General features: G+C 32.8%; 1 protein-coding gene across 3 annotated transcripts in view; it reads right to left on the reverse strand.

Annotated features, from left to right (window-relative positions):
* Scr (homeobox sex combs reduced) overlaps positions 1-20,478 on the reverse strand; it is a 40,210-nt gene extending 19,732 nt beyond the window's left edge. The window contains exons 1-2 of one of the 3 annotated variants that reach the window (XM_081981583.1): positions 19,395-20,478; positions 18,597-19,285 (exon numbers count right to left, since the gene is read on the reverse strand). In XM_081981583.1, coding sequence (XP_081837709.1) covers positions 19,140-19,285; positions 19,395-20,115 — 867 coding nt within the window. In that variant the 5' untranslated portion in view covers positions 20,116-20,478 and the 3' untranslated portion in view covers positions 18,597-19,139. Of the gene's footprint in view, positions 1-18,596; positions 19,286-19,394 lie in introns of those variants that run through there. The other 2 variants (XM_081981582.1, XM_081981581.1) reach the window with 2 other exon arrangements.
* Positions 20,479-20,697: the final 219 nt, after the last annotated feature.

Below are 20,697 nucleotides of genomic sequence, written 5' to 3' on the forward strand. Positions count from 1 at the left end.
AGCGTCGTCCGATTGCAAGAACTTGGCAATTGTTGGCGCGTAATGTATTCTATTTTACGAATCTTCCTTAGCAAAACATTCAGACATCAATCCGCTTGAAATATCGTCCGTAAATAAACTTACTAGACAGTACGCTCCAAGTGTTTGCGATATGTTTTGATTGGTCTTGAAAGATATTAAATAGCTACTTGATTGGATCTCTCAATTAAATTTTAAACATAAACTCTTGCAGCGTTGCTTCTTAGAGGGGTTTGTTAATGCTTGCAAGGTCAAGGAACTGACTTTTAGGGGGGTGGTTGTTACGTTATCTGGAACAGACTAGGAATTTTAGCCCCCATCTAGGCTATTTATCATGTCATTGATGCATGAGTACAAGTCAGCCAAAACGGACACTTTATCGCTTGAAAACTCCAAGAAATACGAAAAATGCGGCTTCTATGTTATTTAAAACACATTTCCCTCTGAGATAATGTTATTTTAATTTTACCACAATAAATCAGCCGATAACAATCTCTGTCGCTTCTCCCAATAAAGTATAAATATGCATATAATTTTTTAAAAGGCAAATGCTACTAGGAGAAGCAATATTTTACCACCACATACCTGTTGTTGAGCGATATAGAAAAATGCGCGAGTTAGACTGAGACAGCAACGTTTTTAATCCAAAACGAAGAAAGAATGCCGAGCCATAAATCTTGAAGTGACCTCGTAAATAAGCGGCGGTTGTAGTTTAAATATTCCAGATTATAAATAACTGGATATAAGCCATAGGATAGTCTAGTGGTTTAGTCCAAAGGCAAATCTTTTGGCCAGTCTCATTAACTGCAAGCAACGTTGCTTCACACGACGCCAGTTATCATCACTGTGACCACCCAAACTTGATTACACAGCAATACTGCAGATTTGTGCAACTATTCTTGAGTATAAACATGTAAAACATGGGATATGACCTCGTACTACAAAGATATCTGAAAACAGAATGGTGTAAAACTAAAAAGCTTTTTGAGATACCTGACTCACTGTAGGCAGATCGTGTATCTGTCAGAATAACTGGTCGTTTTCGGGCGGACGAAGACACCTCTCTGTTTGTACATTAATAAAAATTAGCTAATAGGGGAAAGTGATAGAATTAAGGTCAAACCACACGCAGAGAAGTTTTTCCTATTTGGTGTGAACAAGTCTTTTACGTCACTATTCTAATAATACTAATAAAAGCACTTAAATAACCGCAATGGCCTCGCGTGTTCAATTTTACTACCAAATAAAGAAAACCGATAGTAAAAATTAGTTAATCACTAATTGCACCGTGTCTGTCTGCATATTAAGAGTAGAAATAAAATTGTTTAACTGCATAGGAGCAACGTCCAAGACATTATAGTGAAGACAACAATATTTCATGAAAAGTAATCGATTCGCCTTGACATCTGTCAGTGGCACCCCCGTAATCGGCCTGTTGGACTGAGATAGATTTTAATTGAACACGAATAGAGCAACGCTCCAAAAAAGTGCTCTAAGTTGCTAAGAATGCTTCTGGCTACGTTCCATAATCCACAATGTTGTTTCCAGTCTGTACGTTAATTTTATGATTTATGTATACTAAATATTGGTGTTAAATGTTTTTTTTTTTTAAGAAATTAATCAAATATTGATTAATTTGAAAAAATGAAGCTGTTTGAATTTTCTTTCTTTAAATTGTTGATCAACAAAGAGAACTATTATAAAAAGGAAGACGCACAGTGACGGATTTTTTAGAAAACTTGGCAATAATTAAAACAGTAAAAACAGACTGACAGAAATTCTGCTAAATGACATAATAGAAGCTTTCCATGAGGTTTTTATTCAAAATTGTCAGATAATAGATAGTCAGATAATAGAGTACTTATTATAATAATAAATAGATAATTTTGAATGTACAGAGTTGGTACGTATTAGACAGCTTATGGCTACTTTATTTTTGCAGAAAGAAATTGTTTTAAAATCACATTTGTCATGGATTTGGATGATTTCAAAGTTAAAGTAGACATTTCCCGGGTTACATGACTGTTTGTGAGAGATGTCAATTTAGCTTAACAGGGTTGCCTGCTCCAAATTTAAATTGCCACGATCTAATGATAATTTACAAAGTTTTTAAGGTTAAAGATGACATTTTCTGGGTCACGTGACTGTTGTTGACAAGCTTTAACTTAACTTTACAGTGTTGTCTGCTGAGAATTTAAATTGTCACGATCACGTGACGTGCTTTTACAATTTCAGCTTTCCCAACTGTTTAAATATAATTTACAGACTCTTCAAGGTAGAAGTTGACATTTTTCGTCATTAAGGGACCGAATGTCACGATGAGGTAACTTGACAGATACATGGTTTTGTTAAAGTACGTCATCGTGATGTCAAATTTGATCTGCCCACTGACATTATTCATGACAAGAACCGATAATTTAGAAAAATAATAAAATCACAATAATTTCTAAATACCAATAATTTGGAAACGGGTGACCCAAATGTCAACTTATTTTATTTTTTTAGAATCACAAGAAAAGATCTATTAACTCATCAAAAAATATATAGGGTGTTACATAAACATTTTTCAACATTATTTTATATTGAAGTAGGTAGCAACTTTAAGAACTTATGAACTTAAAAAATTAAAATATTTTAGATATGAAGGCCCCAAACCAATTACTGAACCTGAAATTTTCAAAAAGCACTTTTGCAGTTTTTGTAATATTCACCGCGGTTTCCGGTGGGACATCCTGTATATATGATCGTTAATAGTTTATTATGATCGTTAACTACCTACTACAGGATTAAATAAAATTACTTAAAAAAACTCTTCTAAATTATAAAATTCTGTGTAAGTTTTCCCATATAACCCACCATGTATGTGTATAATTAATTAATTACTTTAATTACTCTCAAACTTGTAACTTTAATGCATCTTTCTAATCTAGAATATCATCACTTCAAATCTAGTTTACTAATGTCACAATACAACCAAAAATTATAATACTCCATTCTCCATTTAAATAGACAATCACATACTCGTTCACGGTAAGTATTTACAAAATATCACACCCCAAATCCACATGACATACAACATATTGCCATTTCAACGTGCTTGTATATTATTGTTTTATCACCAAAGCTGCTTTTTTTCCGTTATTCAAGTATACACAATTCGCACTTAACATAATCCTAGATAACGAGATGTAGCATAAACCGAATAATTATTAATCGACCACGAGTAATGCTAAAAGCGAATCCTTCCTCCTTTGATCAAAATTTACGGCCGATAATTCTGTCAATAAAAGCTTGTAACACTTAAACCATAACAACTCACGGCGTACATAAAGGAACTCAAAACAATATAAATTCGATTATAAAACAACTTTCCGAATCTCGGAAAGACTAATGTGAGAAATTTTTATTTTTAACTTTTCTCGGTCCGGTGTAGATATAAAAAGATATATGTGGCAATGGAATAGAGAATGATTTTTTACGTTGTTAACAGGATAAAGGAGCTGGAATGCAAACGTGTATAAAGTCGAATGTAGTTGCAGATTTTTTGCGTTTTGCTGTATAAAGTTAACTCGTTATTCCAGCTCCCCTAAGTACTTTTAAAATTGTTCCGCCATTGTTTCAGCAAGGTGAAGCCTTGCAATAGCCCGAAGGTAATATGTTATTAATAAGAAGCGTGTCTCATTAGCTATATAGATCGTGATTCAGAATTCTTGTAACTTTTTTTTCTATTAATTAACGACATATCATTGTTTTGTTATTTATGGGATTTAAGTTGTGTAAGTAAATTCACTACATCTACTGCTACAGTTATGGCAATTAATTTTGACTTTCTATCAAAGCGTTTTTTCTTTTATTTATTTGTCTAAACCATCATGATGGTAATTGTTCTATTTCTAACCCACATCCCATTGTGTCATCAAAGGCATTTGCTCTGTTCGCACCGGTGAGGCTATAAATTAGACGTGGTATATTGCGGTACGTAACAGTTTGTTTGGTTTCATAACTTTGCAGACACAGAGCACACACCTACGCCAAGAAGCTTGAATTATATACTCATCCACTGGCTATTTGGCTATTTTTCAGCTTGCATAAGAGAATAGTGTCAAGAAAACTAAGTAGGAAGTAGTACTAGATTCTACTGCTGATTTTATAGAATTTTAAAGAAAGTAAAACAAAATAATAGAAATAACCAATATGATAGTTATACAGGGTGTCCCAAAAGTAATGGTAAATAATTTAATGACGTAACTTCTCTTTCCAAAAATTAATTTCACTCAAATAACAAATAAACTATGAATGAACTGACGGTCCGTTTTTGAGATATTGTTACTTTTGTTATTAAAATTATTTAATGTTTTATTACCACTTATCTTATGACAGAATTGTACCTAGTTTTCTGTTAGATAGAGGCGAAGGTAGAAAGTGTTGCATGCATATTTCCGGTGTTTTGTTCTCTTTTAGCTATTTTTAAATAAAAAATGAGTATTGTATTGCTACGTGTCAATGGAGATTATTAAAAATTAATGGCCATTACAAGGATTTATTGGAAATTAGTGGTCATTATTGGCATATTAGGAATTAGTGTATAAAATTATACTCAGCCGGTAAAACATAATAAGTGAAATCATCATCATTTTTTTTCATAAAAATCTAATACTATCTGTATCGTGTTTAGTTTTGTTCATTAAAACAAAGAACTCTTTTATATAAAAAGCGAAATTTTTATTCAATAACTCTTCATGAATTTTTCATCGTTTTGTTTTACATTTTGGTTAAAAAAATACATTAATAACATAGCTAATTCATGTAAACGTTTAGCATGGATGTTTCGGTATCGGCCACGCTAATTTACTTGTCAAAATAAATTAATGAGTTAAATTTCACCAAGGTCCATACATCCTGGCATAAATACCTGAAGTCGTAGTATTAGCCCAACCCAGTTTTTGTATGCAAAATATATTTGTCGCAGGTGTTATTGGTAATTAGCATAGCAAATAGTCATCAATGTATTAATAGGTAAGTTTTGGTTACAAACTTGATTATTACAAACATCTGGTTTGTCAACATGCAAATGACTAGAAATTACAGGGTACCGTCCTTTCTTTCTGAACAAGCTGGTGCAAATTGCACAATAGGGTCAGAAAGCTAGAACAAAAGAAGCGGGAACCCAAAAGCAGTAAAAGTGGACTTGTTTTATTGCCCTTGGGACATATTTCAAAATAATGCCGCGTAATGTGAAAAACATCTGGTTGTGCAAAGTTTGGTTCCAACATGTGGTTGACTCTGTGACTGGTCTACTTTAAAGAAGTTTTAACAAAATCGTTTGTCGGACTTGGCTAGAAGTAATTGTGTCATAAAAGCAAGGCAAGTCAACAGGTGAATATTTCACTGGACAATCGAACATAAACCCCAGTTCCAGTGTGCTGTCAAGCAATAATGCGGGCAAGAGCAACGACTTACGACCCCGACTGCCATAAATTTTATTTGGAGCTTTCTGAAGAGGCGCACGTTCGATTACAAGTTTACCGCATATAAGTGTTTGTTTTGAACATCTTTTTAACAAGGAAATTGTAATTTTAATTGAGTGTCATCGCAAATCTCTTAACAGTCATAACTATACCGCAAATCCCCAAGTAATTAGCCCGGTCGACAGTCAAAGCTCAAGGGAGGGAGCTTTTTATTTAACGGCAGATGGTTTCCCCCGTGCTATTGTTGCGTCGTCACTTTAAAACCTATAATTAAATCGAGTTTCTGATTACGCGATCATTAATCAAGTTGGTCTTTTGGTGCCGCACTCTCGGAAAAGTTAACGATTACACGAAACAAGGTAGACAAAATTGCAATAGAAAACTTACTAAATTAAAAAAAAAAATTGTTAACGTAGTCTGTAATTCTATAAACAGTTGTTATAATAACTGAATATCGTTTAATTGGCAATTATTTACACGGTTTATCGCTTCCAAGTTGTTGGATGAATGAGATTATTTATCAAGGCGCAATATGATACACTAATAAAAGTAATGGGTTGTGTTATTAAAAAAAAGTAGTGTGGTGTTGTAATTCAATGCTTTGCAGTTGCTTTAACATTTCTTGATTTTAGTCGACATAGCGATATTTTTATTATCGATAATAATATCATTACAAGGGCTCGAAAAAGTCATTTCGGAGTATATTGATGCCTATTTTACAGTGTGATAAATTTGAAATATATTGGGTGTTTTTGAAATAAAATCTAATACTTAAACTAATTTAACTGGTAAGTTACAAAAACTAAACACTTACCATGTGTGTCCCAAGAGCTTGTTTCTGGTTCTGTCTAGGGATTCGCTTATACAGAGTGTTTGCTAATTATGGTACCAAACTGAAGAGGGTTATGGATTGTGTACGAATAGTTTTTAAACTAAGTTACCGTAATATCTATTTATTTTTTTACTTTTTTGAAAATATAGGGAAATATAAAGAAAACAGAAAAACTCAAAGTTGCGTTTTTAGTTATGTGAAAAAAAGAAAAGCTACAAAGAAAGTTAGTTTCTCAATTAGAATTTGCTGTATTGACCAATTAAACGCCACTGGATCGATTTATTTTTTTTTACTTGAACTTTACTTATCTCAGTAAACAAGCAATTTCCGACATCTGTTTAAAACTTAACTTAACCTAACCTGACTAAAGGAATCATCTTCTAATATTTCATTTAGAAATCATATAAAATAACATATATTTTTCTTTTTTTCACACATTCTATATATAATCACATAAGGATAATTTCCCTCAGCTTTTTTTATAATGCCACTTACTCTATGATCAAAAATACGACAAATCATCAAATATTCAAGTGAGACATATTCACATATGTCCCAGTTATTATTTTTACCCCATATTTTGTCGTGGTACGTCCCTGGGCAATTCTTATTTCCAATTTCCATAGCTTGGTTAATTCATTAAAACTTGTTTCTTGTCTTCCTATACTGCTAGATGTTTTCTCTCTAATGAGTATTGTTACTAAAAATGAGACACAATCACAATGTTACCAAAGTCATTTAAAAGTTAAAAACCCTCTAAAGTTGATTTGGAAATTAAATAGAAACACCAAATGTCTTTGAAGGTTCAAAACCACTTATAGTGTCAAAAACTAAAGAAGGTTATTAAACTAATTAATATAGTGTCTGAGGAACCTGAAGAATAAGGCTTCAAAGAGACAGCTTCAGAATCTTAAAAGAGCTAATGAAGTGTGTTTGATGACAGAAATTATTCTAAAAAAGGTCAATCAATCTACTATAAGTACCAATTGATCATCTTAAACCTCATTTTTCACGAAGTGTCACCATAAAATCAAAACCACTTTGAAGAAGCTTTTGCACCAAAATCAAGGTACCTAAATTTTAGCATTTTTATGAAGAAAATAAACTTACATAATAAAAACATAATTTCTATTATTATTTCTCAGAAACCACTTGTCCTAATTTAGAGTAAAATGGATGTGTCTTTGCAGATATAATGCACATTGTTGCAGGAAATCTTAGAAACCTGATATCATAAAACAACAAAATGCTTAAAACACTTCATTTTAACAAAATAACACAGGCAAAATTAAGGTGGTAAAAGGCAGCTAGACCCCAAAATAAATGGTACCTATTAGTTGTTTTACAATGATTTGATGCACATGCACCCCAAAAATTGAAACTAAACTTTGAAAAATGTAATTACATTTAGAAAATCGTTATCAAACTTGTTTTTCGTGCACTCAGGGTAAACTGTTTGTTTCATTTATTGATTCTAAACTGTTCTGAATATGGGTTTTGACCATTTGCACGATAATTTGTATATAGACCTGTAAATCAGTACACAGCATTACTTATCCCATCCATGCAGATATCTCAAATCAACAAAGCTTTTGAAACAGCCATTTTACTACTACCAATTTTTTTTTTAACCACGAATATGTGGAATAAGATACTATATATCATCTCACTTTTATATTTATAATAAGATCTAGTTTAGCTTGTCATCAAGTGGATAAAAACATTGTAATATGTAACTACTTAGTAATAAAAAGTTCGATTTTATATAACGAACAGAGTTCTGCAATACATCCTTCTAAGCTTGTAACTTACAAAATAGGTAGTAATTTTTGAACGTGTTCACATTATTCCAATATTTTTACAAAATTCATCCCCATGACTAAAAATATTTGTTTTTTTAAATAAATTAGTACTAGATGAATTGAATTTTATTGATGTATACCTTAAAAATATAAAAGAAAACTTTTTTCAGTCAAAAGCAAAATTTACAACAATTGGTTTGGCGTTTAATAGCGTGACAACAAGTCCAGACAACTAATTACTACTTTACACCTACTTAACCAGAAAGTAGAGCCATGGAGGTGTGCTCTTTTGTGTAGGCGATGCTAGTATAAATGAGTCTTTACACTTCATTCCATAGAAAAAACTAATCCGACAACTTTGCGCGATTTGCATAGAATCTTGGCACGCAAATTGGTGCAAAACAATGGAGCTTCGGTTAGTCTTCGCCTAACGTTATTGGTTTTCCTGCTTCCTCTTCGATAAGTCTCCAAGCAGGGCCGCGACTGAGATAAATCTCGTAGCGTTGTATGCAAACAAAGCAAAAAGGACCGTTCAAAATATTATTTGCCTTTGAGGTCAAAAACAACATTTCTCATCTCACTCGGGGCTCGCAGAGCGCAAGAATGGCCGATGATGCCGTATACGCGAATGAGATAATAACAGACTGTTGCTTCCCGAGGCTTCAATGTCTTCGGCCGAAAAGCGTTTTCTCCGCCCTTTGCGATTCTCATTGACGCTACTATATAAAACCATCGCAACAAAAACGAAGCAATAAACGCGATTCTGGTTGTGGCTGTGCAATAATTATTATTGGCCGGGGAGGAGTACTGCGTGATACTGAAAATTGAGATATCTTTATTATTAAACTTATCAGCTGACAACGGTGCATGATTTATTCCGGTATCTGGTTACTTATCGATATCTCTTTTCGTTTAAAGATTAATTTCGTATCGGGGGGCAATTATCTTTATCTTCCAATTGATCAGTTATGTGGGACTGGTCAGAACGATTTCTCTTAACGCGTCGATTTGTTTTTTTATAATGTAGATGTACCTAAAATTTCAAGTATACTCAATTGTTCCTCGAATATCTTGTTTATTATTATCTATTAAGTAATGTTTGAAATGTAACAGTCCTGATACTCTATTTGCGAAAATTTGGTTGGAGATGAAATCAAGTTGCTTATCAAAGCGTGAAGCAATTCATTGGTAAGTATTTGATTTAATCGAGATTTTCCTTGACCGTGATATAACCTTGAGTAATGATCTATCTACATTGCTAAATAATGAGACCCGTCACAGATACTAACAATTATTAAAAGTTTACAATTTACCAACAACGTTTTTAACAAGATTTGTAAGAAAAATCAAAGTGCTCAATCATGTTAATTGAGCACAAGAAGATGCCAAGTTGAGACATGTTGTACCACAGTCATTGTTTGTGTGTTATTGTTTGTGAAAATTTAAAATTAATAATTATTATTAAATAGCATTTTGACTTTCAAATAATTTCGGTAAAAATTAATACGATAACTACAGACAGCTTGAACTGTGAATATCGCAAAAACTGTATATATTTAGTAAAAAAGCGACGTAAGACGTAATACCATATAGGGTGTATCATTTGAAAAAACTTATTTTTTCTAATTTTGGCATATAAAGTGACACTTTTCAAAACTGATTAGAGTGACAAAACGTTTTACTTTATGTAACTAGTTACATAAAGTATCACTTTATGTAACTGGTTAAGAAAAGTTCATTTCATCACTCCCTGTTTTTATGTATTTCCGTAGAAACATATGGGCGACATCCATCATAACATGTCGTTGTCACTGTTTATACAAGGTGCTATGAAAGTGAATATTTGTGTTAAATCACTTTAAAAGATGGTTTTTACCGCTTTTTGGTCAAAATTAGAAAAAATTATGTATGCAACACGTTTCGAAAATGTCTTATTGTGTAACTCATTCAAATTGTAGGACCTCGCTGCGCTCGCCCTACAAACATTCATTCGTTACACAAAATCGATCTTTTCGTAACTGGTTACATAAATAGCTATTTTACATATATAGTAAAGAAAATAAAACGAATCCAAAAGACATACAGGGTGTGCCATTGGAACAAACTTACTTTTTGACAATTGACAACAATATTGCAATCTTTTCTACTGCAACTGGACAATCTTCAAACGAAACAATCTTCTGGAAGTCTTCAAAACTGGACACATAAAAAGGATATAAAACGTCAAATCGTAGCTTAGGATGAGAATAATCTCAATGACGTAATAACCTACAGGGTGTCCTATTTAAAGATAACTAACATTCTGGCCACTGAACCCAACACTGTATAATATTTTTCTAGTGCAAATTCGACTGTATATATCTCAGAAACTGCACACTTTTAATAAAGAACATGAAGTTGTATCGAAGCTTTGGATGGGAAGAATGTAATAGCGTAATAATATATACGGTGTCCCATTTGAAAAAAAAACTCGCTTTTGTATTGTTCTAAGCAAATTTAATTGTAAATATCTCAGAAACTGCCATTGAAACCAACTTACTTTCTAGCCACTGACACCACTACATTGTCTTTTTATTATATTTCTGGACATATTTTAATCACACAGGGTGTTTCAAAATTTATCGTAAAATCCAAATTTGATATAAAAAATAAAGCATCGTATTTTTTAAAAAGTAAGTTTGGTTGGTCATGTAATTTTGAGGCACCATGTACAATTAACATTATTTTCGAAATAGTAGTCAATCGTATATCTAAATTTTATCGTCTTTTTTTTTCTTTCTTTGAAATTTTGTTTCTCGGCTAATTTTGGGGTGTCAGATACTATAAAAAGCTGAGAATGTTTGTCTTAAACTCCTCTTTCAGTTCATGCTAATCACAACACGATCGATCATATAAAGGGTGTTCAAAAATCAAAAACCAAAACCACCACCTAGTCCACTAAGTGCAGAAAAACATTCTAAATATATTTTGTCTCTAGCAATATTTCCCAAACTCTAACCGTTTCCGATATATTCGACTCTTTTTACGTTTTTTTAGAAATTGCATCAAAACTTTGAAAATTCCGTTCTTCCGCCAATTTTGAGGTTTTAGAAAATGTAAAATGCTCAGAATGTTTGTCTTGAACTGCTTTTTTAGCTCGTGCTAACTGCAACGTAATTGAGCATATACAGGGTGTTCAAAAAACAAAAATAAAACCAATTAAATTTGAAACTAACGCTCTGCCAGTTGTAACAGCGTTTACCTTATTCTAAGTAAATATTTTCGTTATTCTAACCATTTCCGAAATATTCGATTCTTTTCAGTTGAGTCGTGCCCGCGTTTACCCGATTTGAAGAAGTAAACTCAGTTCAAGTCATTCGTTTCATATTTGGTCTTTGGTCAACTCTATCGTTTTTGAGACTTTTTGACTTTTCTTGTTGGAAATTGTAGCAAAACTTTCAAAACTCGTAAAATCTTAATATGTACGTCTTGAACTGCTTTTTCGATTATTTCATAAATAGCTACTGGAAGCCTTGGAAGCTCCAAAAACTACATAAAAAAGTAAATATAAAAGCATGGTTACATTTTTTCGGAAACTAATTGACCTTTATCGTTATTCTCCCTTGCTCTTCATATGATTTGCTCTTGCTCTTGACTGTCTATTGTGTGTGTATTATTATAATTATTGTTATACTAAAGCATTTCCAAACTTAAGTTTGATTTACAATAACAGACTTCTTTAAAATAAGACTGGAAATTTTAGTATTAGAAAAACTACTACCAGATTGCTTGAAAGCAAAACTAAACTGCTTCCAATTCAAAAAAAAAATGAAGAGTTCCAGACATGATTTAGTGCGGAAGGGGTCATGTCCTTATCGGCAAAATTGGAGGGAACAAGGTTCGTGTGGTTTAGCAACGAATAGAGCCATTATATCGTTACCTCGAGTAACCACTTCATATTTCACACGAAAGGGCCTTATTATACTAATAACAGTCGTTCGGTCATATGCTCGCTCGGTTTTATCCCGGGAAAATCTCCGTCATGTTAAACACACTTCAATTTTTAAAAGCCTGCACTAAATTTATCGACTGCTAAACTAACCCGGACATAATTATTATAGGTCATTTGACGAGAAGATAAGTTTTTGGGTAAACACTGTTGTAATAGTTCAACGAACCTATTCCCTAATTTTTCTTGTATTTTTAGGCAAAGGTGACTTTTGATAACCTCCTAACCCAAAGGCAGGATATGTCAACATTGATAATTTTTATATAACAAGACGTCACACTTGGATCATATTTATCTTAAATTTGAAAAACAAAATATATATGCCTAACTTAAAAAGTGAATAGCTTCATAAATATTTATTTAATTTTCAAGCAACAAATTAGGTTAAAACCACTTAAAATAGCAACAATAATAATTAGTGAAATTAATACATTTACAAAACCACACACATTTTTGTAATATCCTATTAATCTAATTTAATTCCGCTATTATTTTAATCCTTTCTATCACGCTCTGCTTTCAAGGTCTTAATTCATTTATTACGTCTCGAAAAATATGGCATATACAAAAGACATACGTTATCGCTGCCATTTCATAAAGGTCGCCCGACCATAATTCAATTTATTAAGCTGGAGTGATAAAAATAACTATTAATTTTGCAATAATTTCTCACAGAAACTTCCTGCTTTTTTATGCTATGTGACACAACACGGATTATATGATGATGTTTTCAGATGAAGCGTAGAAGGTCAAATTTCTAGATTGAGCTAACCAAAAGTAATCACAATCATCCCACATTACCAGCAATTTTTTATGCTTTACCACTAGTCCCTGTTGAGTCATAAAGTCGTGTAAAAAGTGATCGGGAGACCACCTTATCAATTTTTAAACCGACTGGTACATGGGTTCGTGTCCCGTAGGTCGATCCATTCAATCCGCCACTCAAGAGATTTATGGTCTTGAAACGATCCCTCGACTGCTGCCACGGACCCTCCAAGTGACAACTTTTGATTTACGTCGGATTAGTTGACTCTTTTAGGCCGTTAGATGTCTAATTATGTGGTTTTAATAGTTTTTTAAATTACCGAAACTTAAAGGTTTACTTAAATTCAGCCAATTCAGTATTGCCAAAAAATATGATTTTGATTGAAATCTTTTTAAAGAAAAAAAATCTGCTTACATATCACATTTTTGAAAAAGGTTTATTTTGCATTTTTTTATAACCTGTAGGACCCTAACCCAACAAATTTTATTTTTAGCACAAATGACGAATACAGACATTGAAAAACACTATAAAATAACTTGTACATTTGTAATTTGAGTTTTTTGCTATAATCTCTTTCATCATACAATAAACGAAGAATTCCTAGCTTTCAGTTCGACTTGAAACAAGATAAAAAATAAAAACAACGCTCACCAATAATCATATTAAAAGTATCTAAAAATTGATTTCAAGCTGAATGCTTAATTTTATCTAGAGGAACTTGAAAATTGACTTGATTATACTCTTTTCCGACTAATTTCGGGTCAGAACTGTAATTTAACAAATTTATTGCTAAAATTCATTTTGTGTGTGGATTTTTAAGGCTAGAAAAACTTTTCAAAGCTGAATTTACGTTATTTGCACTTTTTGACACTTTTTAGACCACTGAAATGTTTTTAACTTTTTGTTGTGTAATATCTCGGAAACATGAAAAGCTAAAGAGGAAAGTTTTGGTTCATTTTGTTCCAGATCTAAGTCTGAAAGCAATACTTACTAAAGCACAAATTTAACTTCCATTAACTTAACTTTTAGTTTAAATTTAGCTCATTGTTTGTTTTAACCAAAAAAATGTGATTTTGTTGCACAACTTTCAGCTTGCATTTTTTAATCATTTAGTTTTAATATTTTTAAATTTCAACCTTAATATTAGCTGTTTAGGTTGCAAATTCACGTTGTTTAAGTTTGTTAATCCAGGTTTTAGTTGTTTTATTACCACAACACAAAACTTTATGTGCATTTGTAAAAAACCAAAATGTTGCATTGAGAAACTCTATATGGAGTCTTTATTTTAAATGGGACTAGCAAGCACACTTTCATTACATTAGCGATTCAAATAACAACAGAAGGGCAATTAGCATAGCAGTTGCATAAAAAACGCAATCTAATTAAATAATCTCACATAAATAACAATTAAATTTTACTACGATATCCTAGCGAGGCCAATAAATCAAACACCTTTCACATTACGCAAATTAATATGGTAAAAGTTTTTCCGACGCTCATTAAAGGATAACTCGGATTCCGACAAATTGCCTTTAAATTACCAACGTACACATACGAATCAGCACATAATATACGGTTACGTCCCGACCGTAACTCTGAATTCTTAAATACCCGGTGTGTAAAAAAAGCAATAAATTAAAGGTAATTTATAACGGCCGTTAATTAATAAACATTTAGTTATTCATAATTATTTGTCTAAAGTTGCTTTATGGGAACAGTTCAAATAATTTATATAGGCAACGCATCTAATTTACGGACCTGTTTTTGAAATTTATATTTACGTAGGTTGGGTACAGTATTGCCATATAGTACTAAAAGTTCAAGTGTCCACGTTATGGGTTGATTCGGTTACGAAGCTGAGTGACTAATATTTTGCTAGCTGCTTTCCAGCTGTTGCAACTATCCATGCGTGATATTCTATTAAAGGTAACTAAAAAACACACAAACCTAAGCCCGCAATAAATCAGTTTCAGAATCGGGGACCGTTTCAAATTGATATGGGGTGAAAATTTCATTGCCCTATCTTCACATCGTAAAGTAAGCGAAACAACCTTATAAGTTTGTGTGCGGTTGCCCTCTTTTAAATTGGCTTTGAACAATGGAGTCAAGCGGTTTGTAACCAAAGGCTTCTTAAATTTCTTTTGACTTAACATGATCTATGGCAGTCTACTTTGTGAATGAGGGAACAGGAAGAGGCCCGATAACAGACGCAGCCTTTTGCGGTTAATTCTTATGTTCAAACCTTCACATCTTAACTACAATACTTTTAACAACTTTACTCTCATGAAATTGCGACCTGTATGAAGCCATTACCTTTAAATAATACACTCGGAAAGCCCAAAGCTGGTTGGTGTTTCAGATAAGCACTATAAACGGAATACGGGCGAACCAGGGAGAGGAGAGATAATTAAGAGCTTAAATGTAAATTCGCCGCCCGATCACAGCCAATTTTCTGCCCATCGAAAATGTCCATAATCATAGATGATTGCCCATTATCGTAATTGGTCGATTGTCGACAGTAATAGGCGAAGAAGAAAAAGACGATGACCTTAAGTTCGTAGATAGCTAAGGTAAATGACTTTATATGTCAACCAACCAGAAAACTGTGTTGGAAGAAACTGTACATTTTATTCAACTATTTATATCAAATTTTGAGAGTTAAAGTTACTGTCTTTTAGGTGTTAAAATCATTACTGTCCTCTCAGTGCCAAGAGACCAGTAGCAACTTGTTTGAGAGGAAAGTTATTAGGTCTGTTCGTAGAGAGAATCTCCAACTAGTAATCAGAGAAATACTTACATCCATTGGCCACAAGTCAGAAAACCTCATAGTCACGTGAGCATTCAACCAATGAAACTTGACATTTACTGTTTCTGAGTTGGAAATCAGTCGGAGATTGCCTCTGCGAACAGACCTAGTACTTTTGCACGATTTTCTTGAGAATGTAATTTTCTAATTTAATTTCAATTAAATTTTTGTAGTAATGAAGGAAGTCCAACACTACAAAAAAAGCAAAAGTATCCATGATTTTTTCAGTTTATCTTTTGAAAAAATTCTACATACTTTTATCAGATCAGATTTCTGACCGTGAATTTCTTGTATTGATCAAACACTTGATGTGTTATTTATGTTATTTACGACAAAAAATTTTTGTTTAACTTATTTCCTAATTCTTAAAACGTTTTGGACATTGCTGTATGAAAACAAATAGAGAAACGAGTCCTAATTCCTAATTCGAAAAAAGAGAATTGATGTGAATCAGATTTAGAAACTATAGATAAACTGTTACAAACTAGATTTTCATTTGATCGACTGGCTGGTCAAATAATTTGAGATCTACTATGTTCTATGTTCAGTTGAAAAGTCATTATCATTTTATTTCAAATATTTTCATCTGTTTCGAAAGAACATTATTATTATTTGTTAATAATAGTTATAAAAACATCTTCAAGAATACGTTTTGAAGTCAATTAATGGAATTGGTTTTCTTAAAGATTGTAAATTTTGGATGTTTTTACCATTGTTCAAGCCGTTGATATTGTATCTTTACCTTAATTAACATTTTTTAAATATATATTTCTTGTAATTATAATATCTTATCTTCAGTGTAATTATAATAATTATGCAAAGTTAACCGCAAAAGTGTGGCACATTGAAATAGCATATTATTTTAAATGGAGCAAGCAAAAATTGTTATTATCTCAAATTTAGGTGTACCCATTGTACTTTTGACAACTTGTACTAAAATTATCAGTTCATTAGTTATTTCTCTAACACAATGATCTCTGTATCTTACATATTTTAGTATATAATATAAACATTCGTTAGCAATAGTTGATAATTTTTATCTGTATACGTCCTTCTTGTTCTTATCAACTAAGTAAAATTACTGTTTTTTTTTTAATAGGTAAATAGAATATTTTATGTTTGTAATAACCAATTTACTGTTCCACCTCATTTTACTATAAGTAACAGAAATTATGTCAAATGTTCGGTCAAGTCTTAAACCAGAAAGGAAAAAGATAGAGTTACCGGTATACCTACTTAATACTCAAACAACTTTTTTATTGACAAAAAGGCCTTTAAAACATTATTTTATTTGTTCAAGACAGAGCAGGTACTAATTAATAGTCATTACTTCTTTGCTTAAAGTAGCTACTATCTAAAACGATATTTCCTTCTGTATATTTTTATCATTTCTTTTACAGTAATATCCTACAGACCCTCAGCTAATGAAGCTCAATATAATAAATAAAAAAACTAAGACAACCATAAAGTTGGCAATAGTTGAAAATACTGTATTTTTGTTCAAAATCTTCAGCATTTTGATTATCTAATATGATTTTTGTAATTATAGCCACATTTGCATAGATTTTTCAGGAATGGGATAAAGTTTTCGAAAAGGTTTTTTACACAAATTTTACATATCCTTTCTTGAGCTTCAATATCACATACACTAGGACTGTGAATAGCGGTTTATAAAATGTGATCATTGACTAAAATAACTTATTAACAACACAAACATCACTAATAAAAAAAAATCTCAACGGTCTGAAAACCGCACATATTGAATATATTATCAAAGGACAAAAGCCAGAAACAACTTTTGCAATTTCATCGTATGCAAGAATTATGGTGGCTAAGTCTATTTTTAAATTAACATGTATTACTAAGAAACTTACCAATAGCTTATTAGAATGTGAGTAACTAAAAATCGTGAGTATTTTTCTTCTAGGAATGATTATTAAAAAGTTTAGGTAGCCTGATTGTATACAGTAATTTGAGTTGTTTGTTGTATTTAGTGTAAAACACCTAAAAATGTGTTGGTCTACAATTATTTACTATTTAATAGAGTAATTTTCAATACTATACTGCAAACTAAGTGCGAACGTTCTATTCTATTGAATATATGCTAAAGACTTCTCATATTCCAGTGGAAATTTGGACTTTTTTAGAACGATGCCTTGAAGATCCTAATAGTCGAAGTAGTGAATGTCATGAAGAAGAACCAATTAGTTGGAACTATAAGCAATTTTTTGCCACAAAAATTAAGGAAAATAAATAAATTTTCGATATTATTATAACGATTCAAACTTCAAGCCAAATACGCGATAATAAATATAAAATTTCACTTAACAGGCATTTATGACAGTTTTATATGAAACTGGTGATATTCCAGTACATTTAAGTGCAGCACTAGTTTTGCAATTGGAAACATTATTAGACACGTTTTACATATAGCAATTAAGACGAATTTTGTCCAGGATTACTCAATAATTTACTAATATTCGGATTATTTACAGGGATTAATGAGCTGGATTTGCGGGAATTATATTAAATTGACTTATAGTTGGTTGTAGAAAAGAACTACCTATCTAAGTGTATGTAAACATGTTCAGCGTTAATAAGTATTTAAATATAAATTAAAAGAAGTAGTAACTTCTGTAAGAGTGTATGAAAAGAAATATCAATTTATCAATCAAATACCAATATTCAAAAATATTGCTTCTTAAAAATAAATAATAATTAAGTAAATTGAGCTTTTCAGGTACATAATAAAAATATATTAGTCTAAAACACTCTCGAAAATACTAATATGTTATACAGTAAGTTATAAGAACTATATGACATGAAGTTATATGATGATGACAAAATGATTAATATGAAGATAAATGTAAATTCTTAAAACTGTTTTAAGAAATCAAGTTTTATTTCACAATCGTCTTATAACCGATTTTAAAATCGGATATTTATCGCATTAAAGTAAAAAATTCACGTTTTTTGTAGGACCTTATTAAGAAGCAGAGTAATACATTATTCTCCTATTTGCCATGGCATTACATAGAATCAGTTATTTTGCCATCAAGGTCTTTGAAACAATTTACTTCTGGATAAATTAACAAAGGAAAGTGCATTATTTTGTTGTCTTGCTCATGACAATCAAATTTCTCCTCATAATTGTTTATCCAAATTTATTTCAAATTCCATCTTCTTTAATTGGAATGTAATATTTGTACACTTAGCCCTCAAACATTTTTTTACACGCAGCTTATCAAGAACACAAAAATCCAAACTAGCATGATTAACATCCAGCGGAGAACATAATGTCAAACGTTCTTGTAGCTACAACCATTTCTGGTGATTAATGGCTTTTAAATAACGTCAACAACCATTAAAGCCTTCAGGTTCGCGACCTTACATAAATTTTATAACCAAGTGTATCAGGAGCGGCTTATACTGGTCATTGATAACCGTTTATCGTTGAAATTACGAAAATTTACTACGTCCAATTAAAAAGAATCGTAAAATAAGTTGTAAAATTATGTGATTAAAGCGTGATGGTTTATTACCTACATTATTGTGGATTTTAGAGAAAAGAAAATCTACAAACCCTTTGGAGGACTTACGTCTATCTGCAAGAGAGGAGGGTATCAATCAAAAACATGCTCTCCGTTCTTTTTGATTGAGTGAGAGTCAAATAAGTCCCTAGTGCTTGTCAGCAAAACAAAAGAATCTACTTACTTTGACCGAGATGTACTCTCTTCATCCACGGATAAATCTGCGGAGGATTGCTCGACTGACTTCCACTCTTGGAGTTGTTATTATTGGTGTTAACCTTCTGATCATTACTGGATGTTGAACTAGTGCTAGAAGCTGGTGAGGATAGATTCTGCGACACCGTTGAAGACGTTACGCCAGGTTTAATCCCAGGTGAAGTACTAACCGACAACGGTGAAGTTAACCCTGACGATTTGTTTGATGTGATAGTTGCATTGCTGTTATTGCTCGATTGAGCAGCATTTGTAATTGGTGGCGTAGCCCTACTTGGAGGTGCGTTTGTGCTTAAATCCTGAGGACTAGCCACCCCCGTTGAGGACGTTGAGTCCGCATATTTGCAACTTGCTGAGGGATTGAGCATTCCAGGACTTTGACCACCAGGACTGGCATGATGCATATGTGAACTGGCACCAGCTCCAGGAATTCTCTGAGGTTGCAGCTGGGTGTAATCACCCATAGGCTGGAGTCCATGACCTGGAGCTGGGGTAGCGTAAGGGTGAGGAGTGTACCCTTGAGGGCCTACTTGAGGTGGTGAATAGCACGCTGGTGGGTAAGTAGAAGCTGCGGCTGCATTTGGATTGTAGTAATCACCTCCAGGGCTCGCGGCCTGATGAGTTTGGTCACCAGCTCTACCCTGTTGAGCGTAGCACTGAGCCAACGAATTCACAAACTGATACGAACTCATTTTTCTATAAATGTTGTAAAGTCTGGTGTTTACACAAAGTCCGGCATATCGGAAAAGGCAACGTTTAGGAGCAGGAAATCGGAAATAAAAGCTGCACAGTCACTGACAACAAGGGCGCGTGGCCTAAAGGCAATAAAACTGTCACGGTGTGTTTTACGACCAGACCGGGTTACCAATGAGTAGAGCGAACGACATCGCGGACGCGACTAACTTGCCACAAAACGACCGTATCACGTGGAATCTTATGTGATAGTAAAACAACAGAGCGGCGAACAGGCGCCACAACTGGGCAAGACCACGCGTTTTGCCGTAATCCCACACTGTTTTCGGTCGCATAACTTCCAAAGAACAAGGATAACACCATAGGAAAAATGGATGGAACAACAGAGATCGCTATAGCTAGAGGGGGATAGCTTAGTGGCTTCGTTATCTGTAAACGCAACGCTTTGACAGGCGCAAGTCTTGGGCGGAGCGTCGTTTACTGGGCGGCGCCACAAATTCAAATTGATAATTTGTGAATTGTTTAAGATTTGATGCTCAGCTGAGCGGTCTACTGGATTCCGGTAGCTAGACTAATGAATC

This window comes from Ips typographus, linkage group LG6, assembly GCF_016097725.1.
Source record: "Ips typographus isolate SLU linkage group LG6, UJ_Ityp_2.0, whole genome shotgun sequence".
In the NCBI taxonomy this organism is placed as follows: Eukaryota; Metazoa; Arthropoda; class Insecta; order Coleoptera; family Curculionidae; genus Ips; species Ips typographus.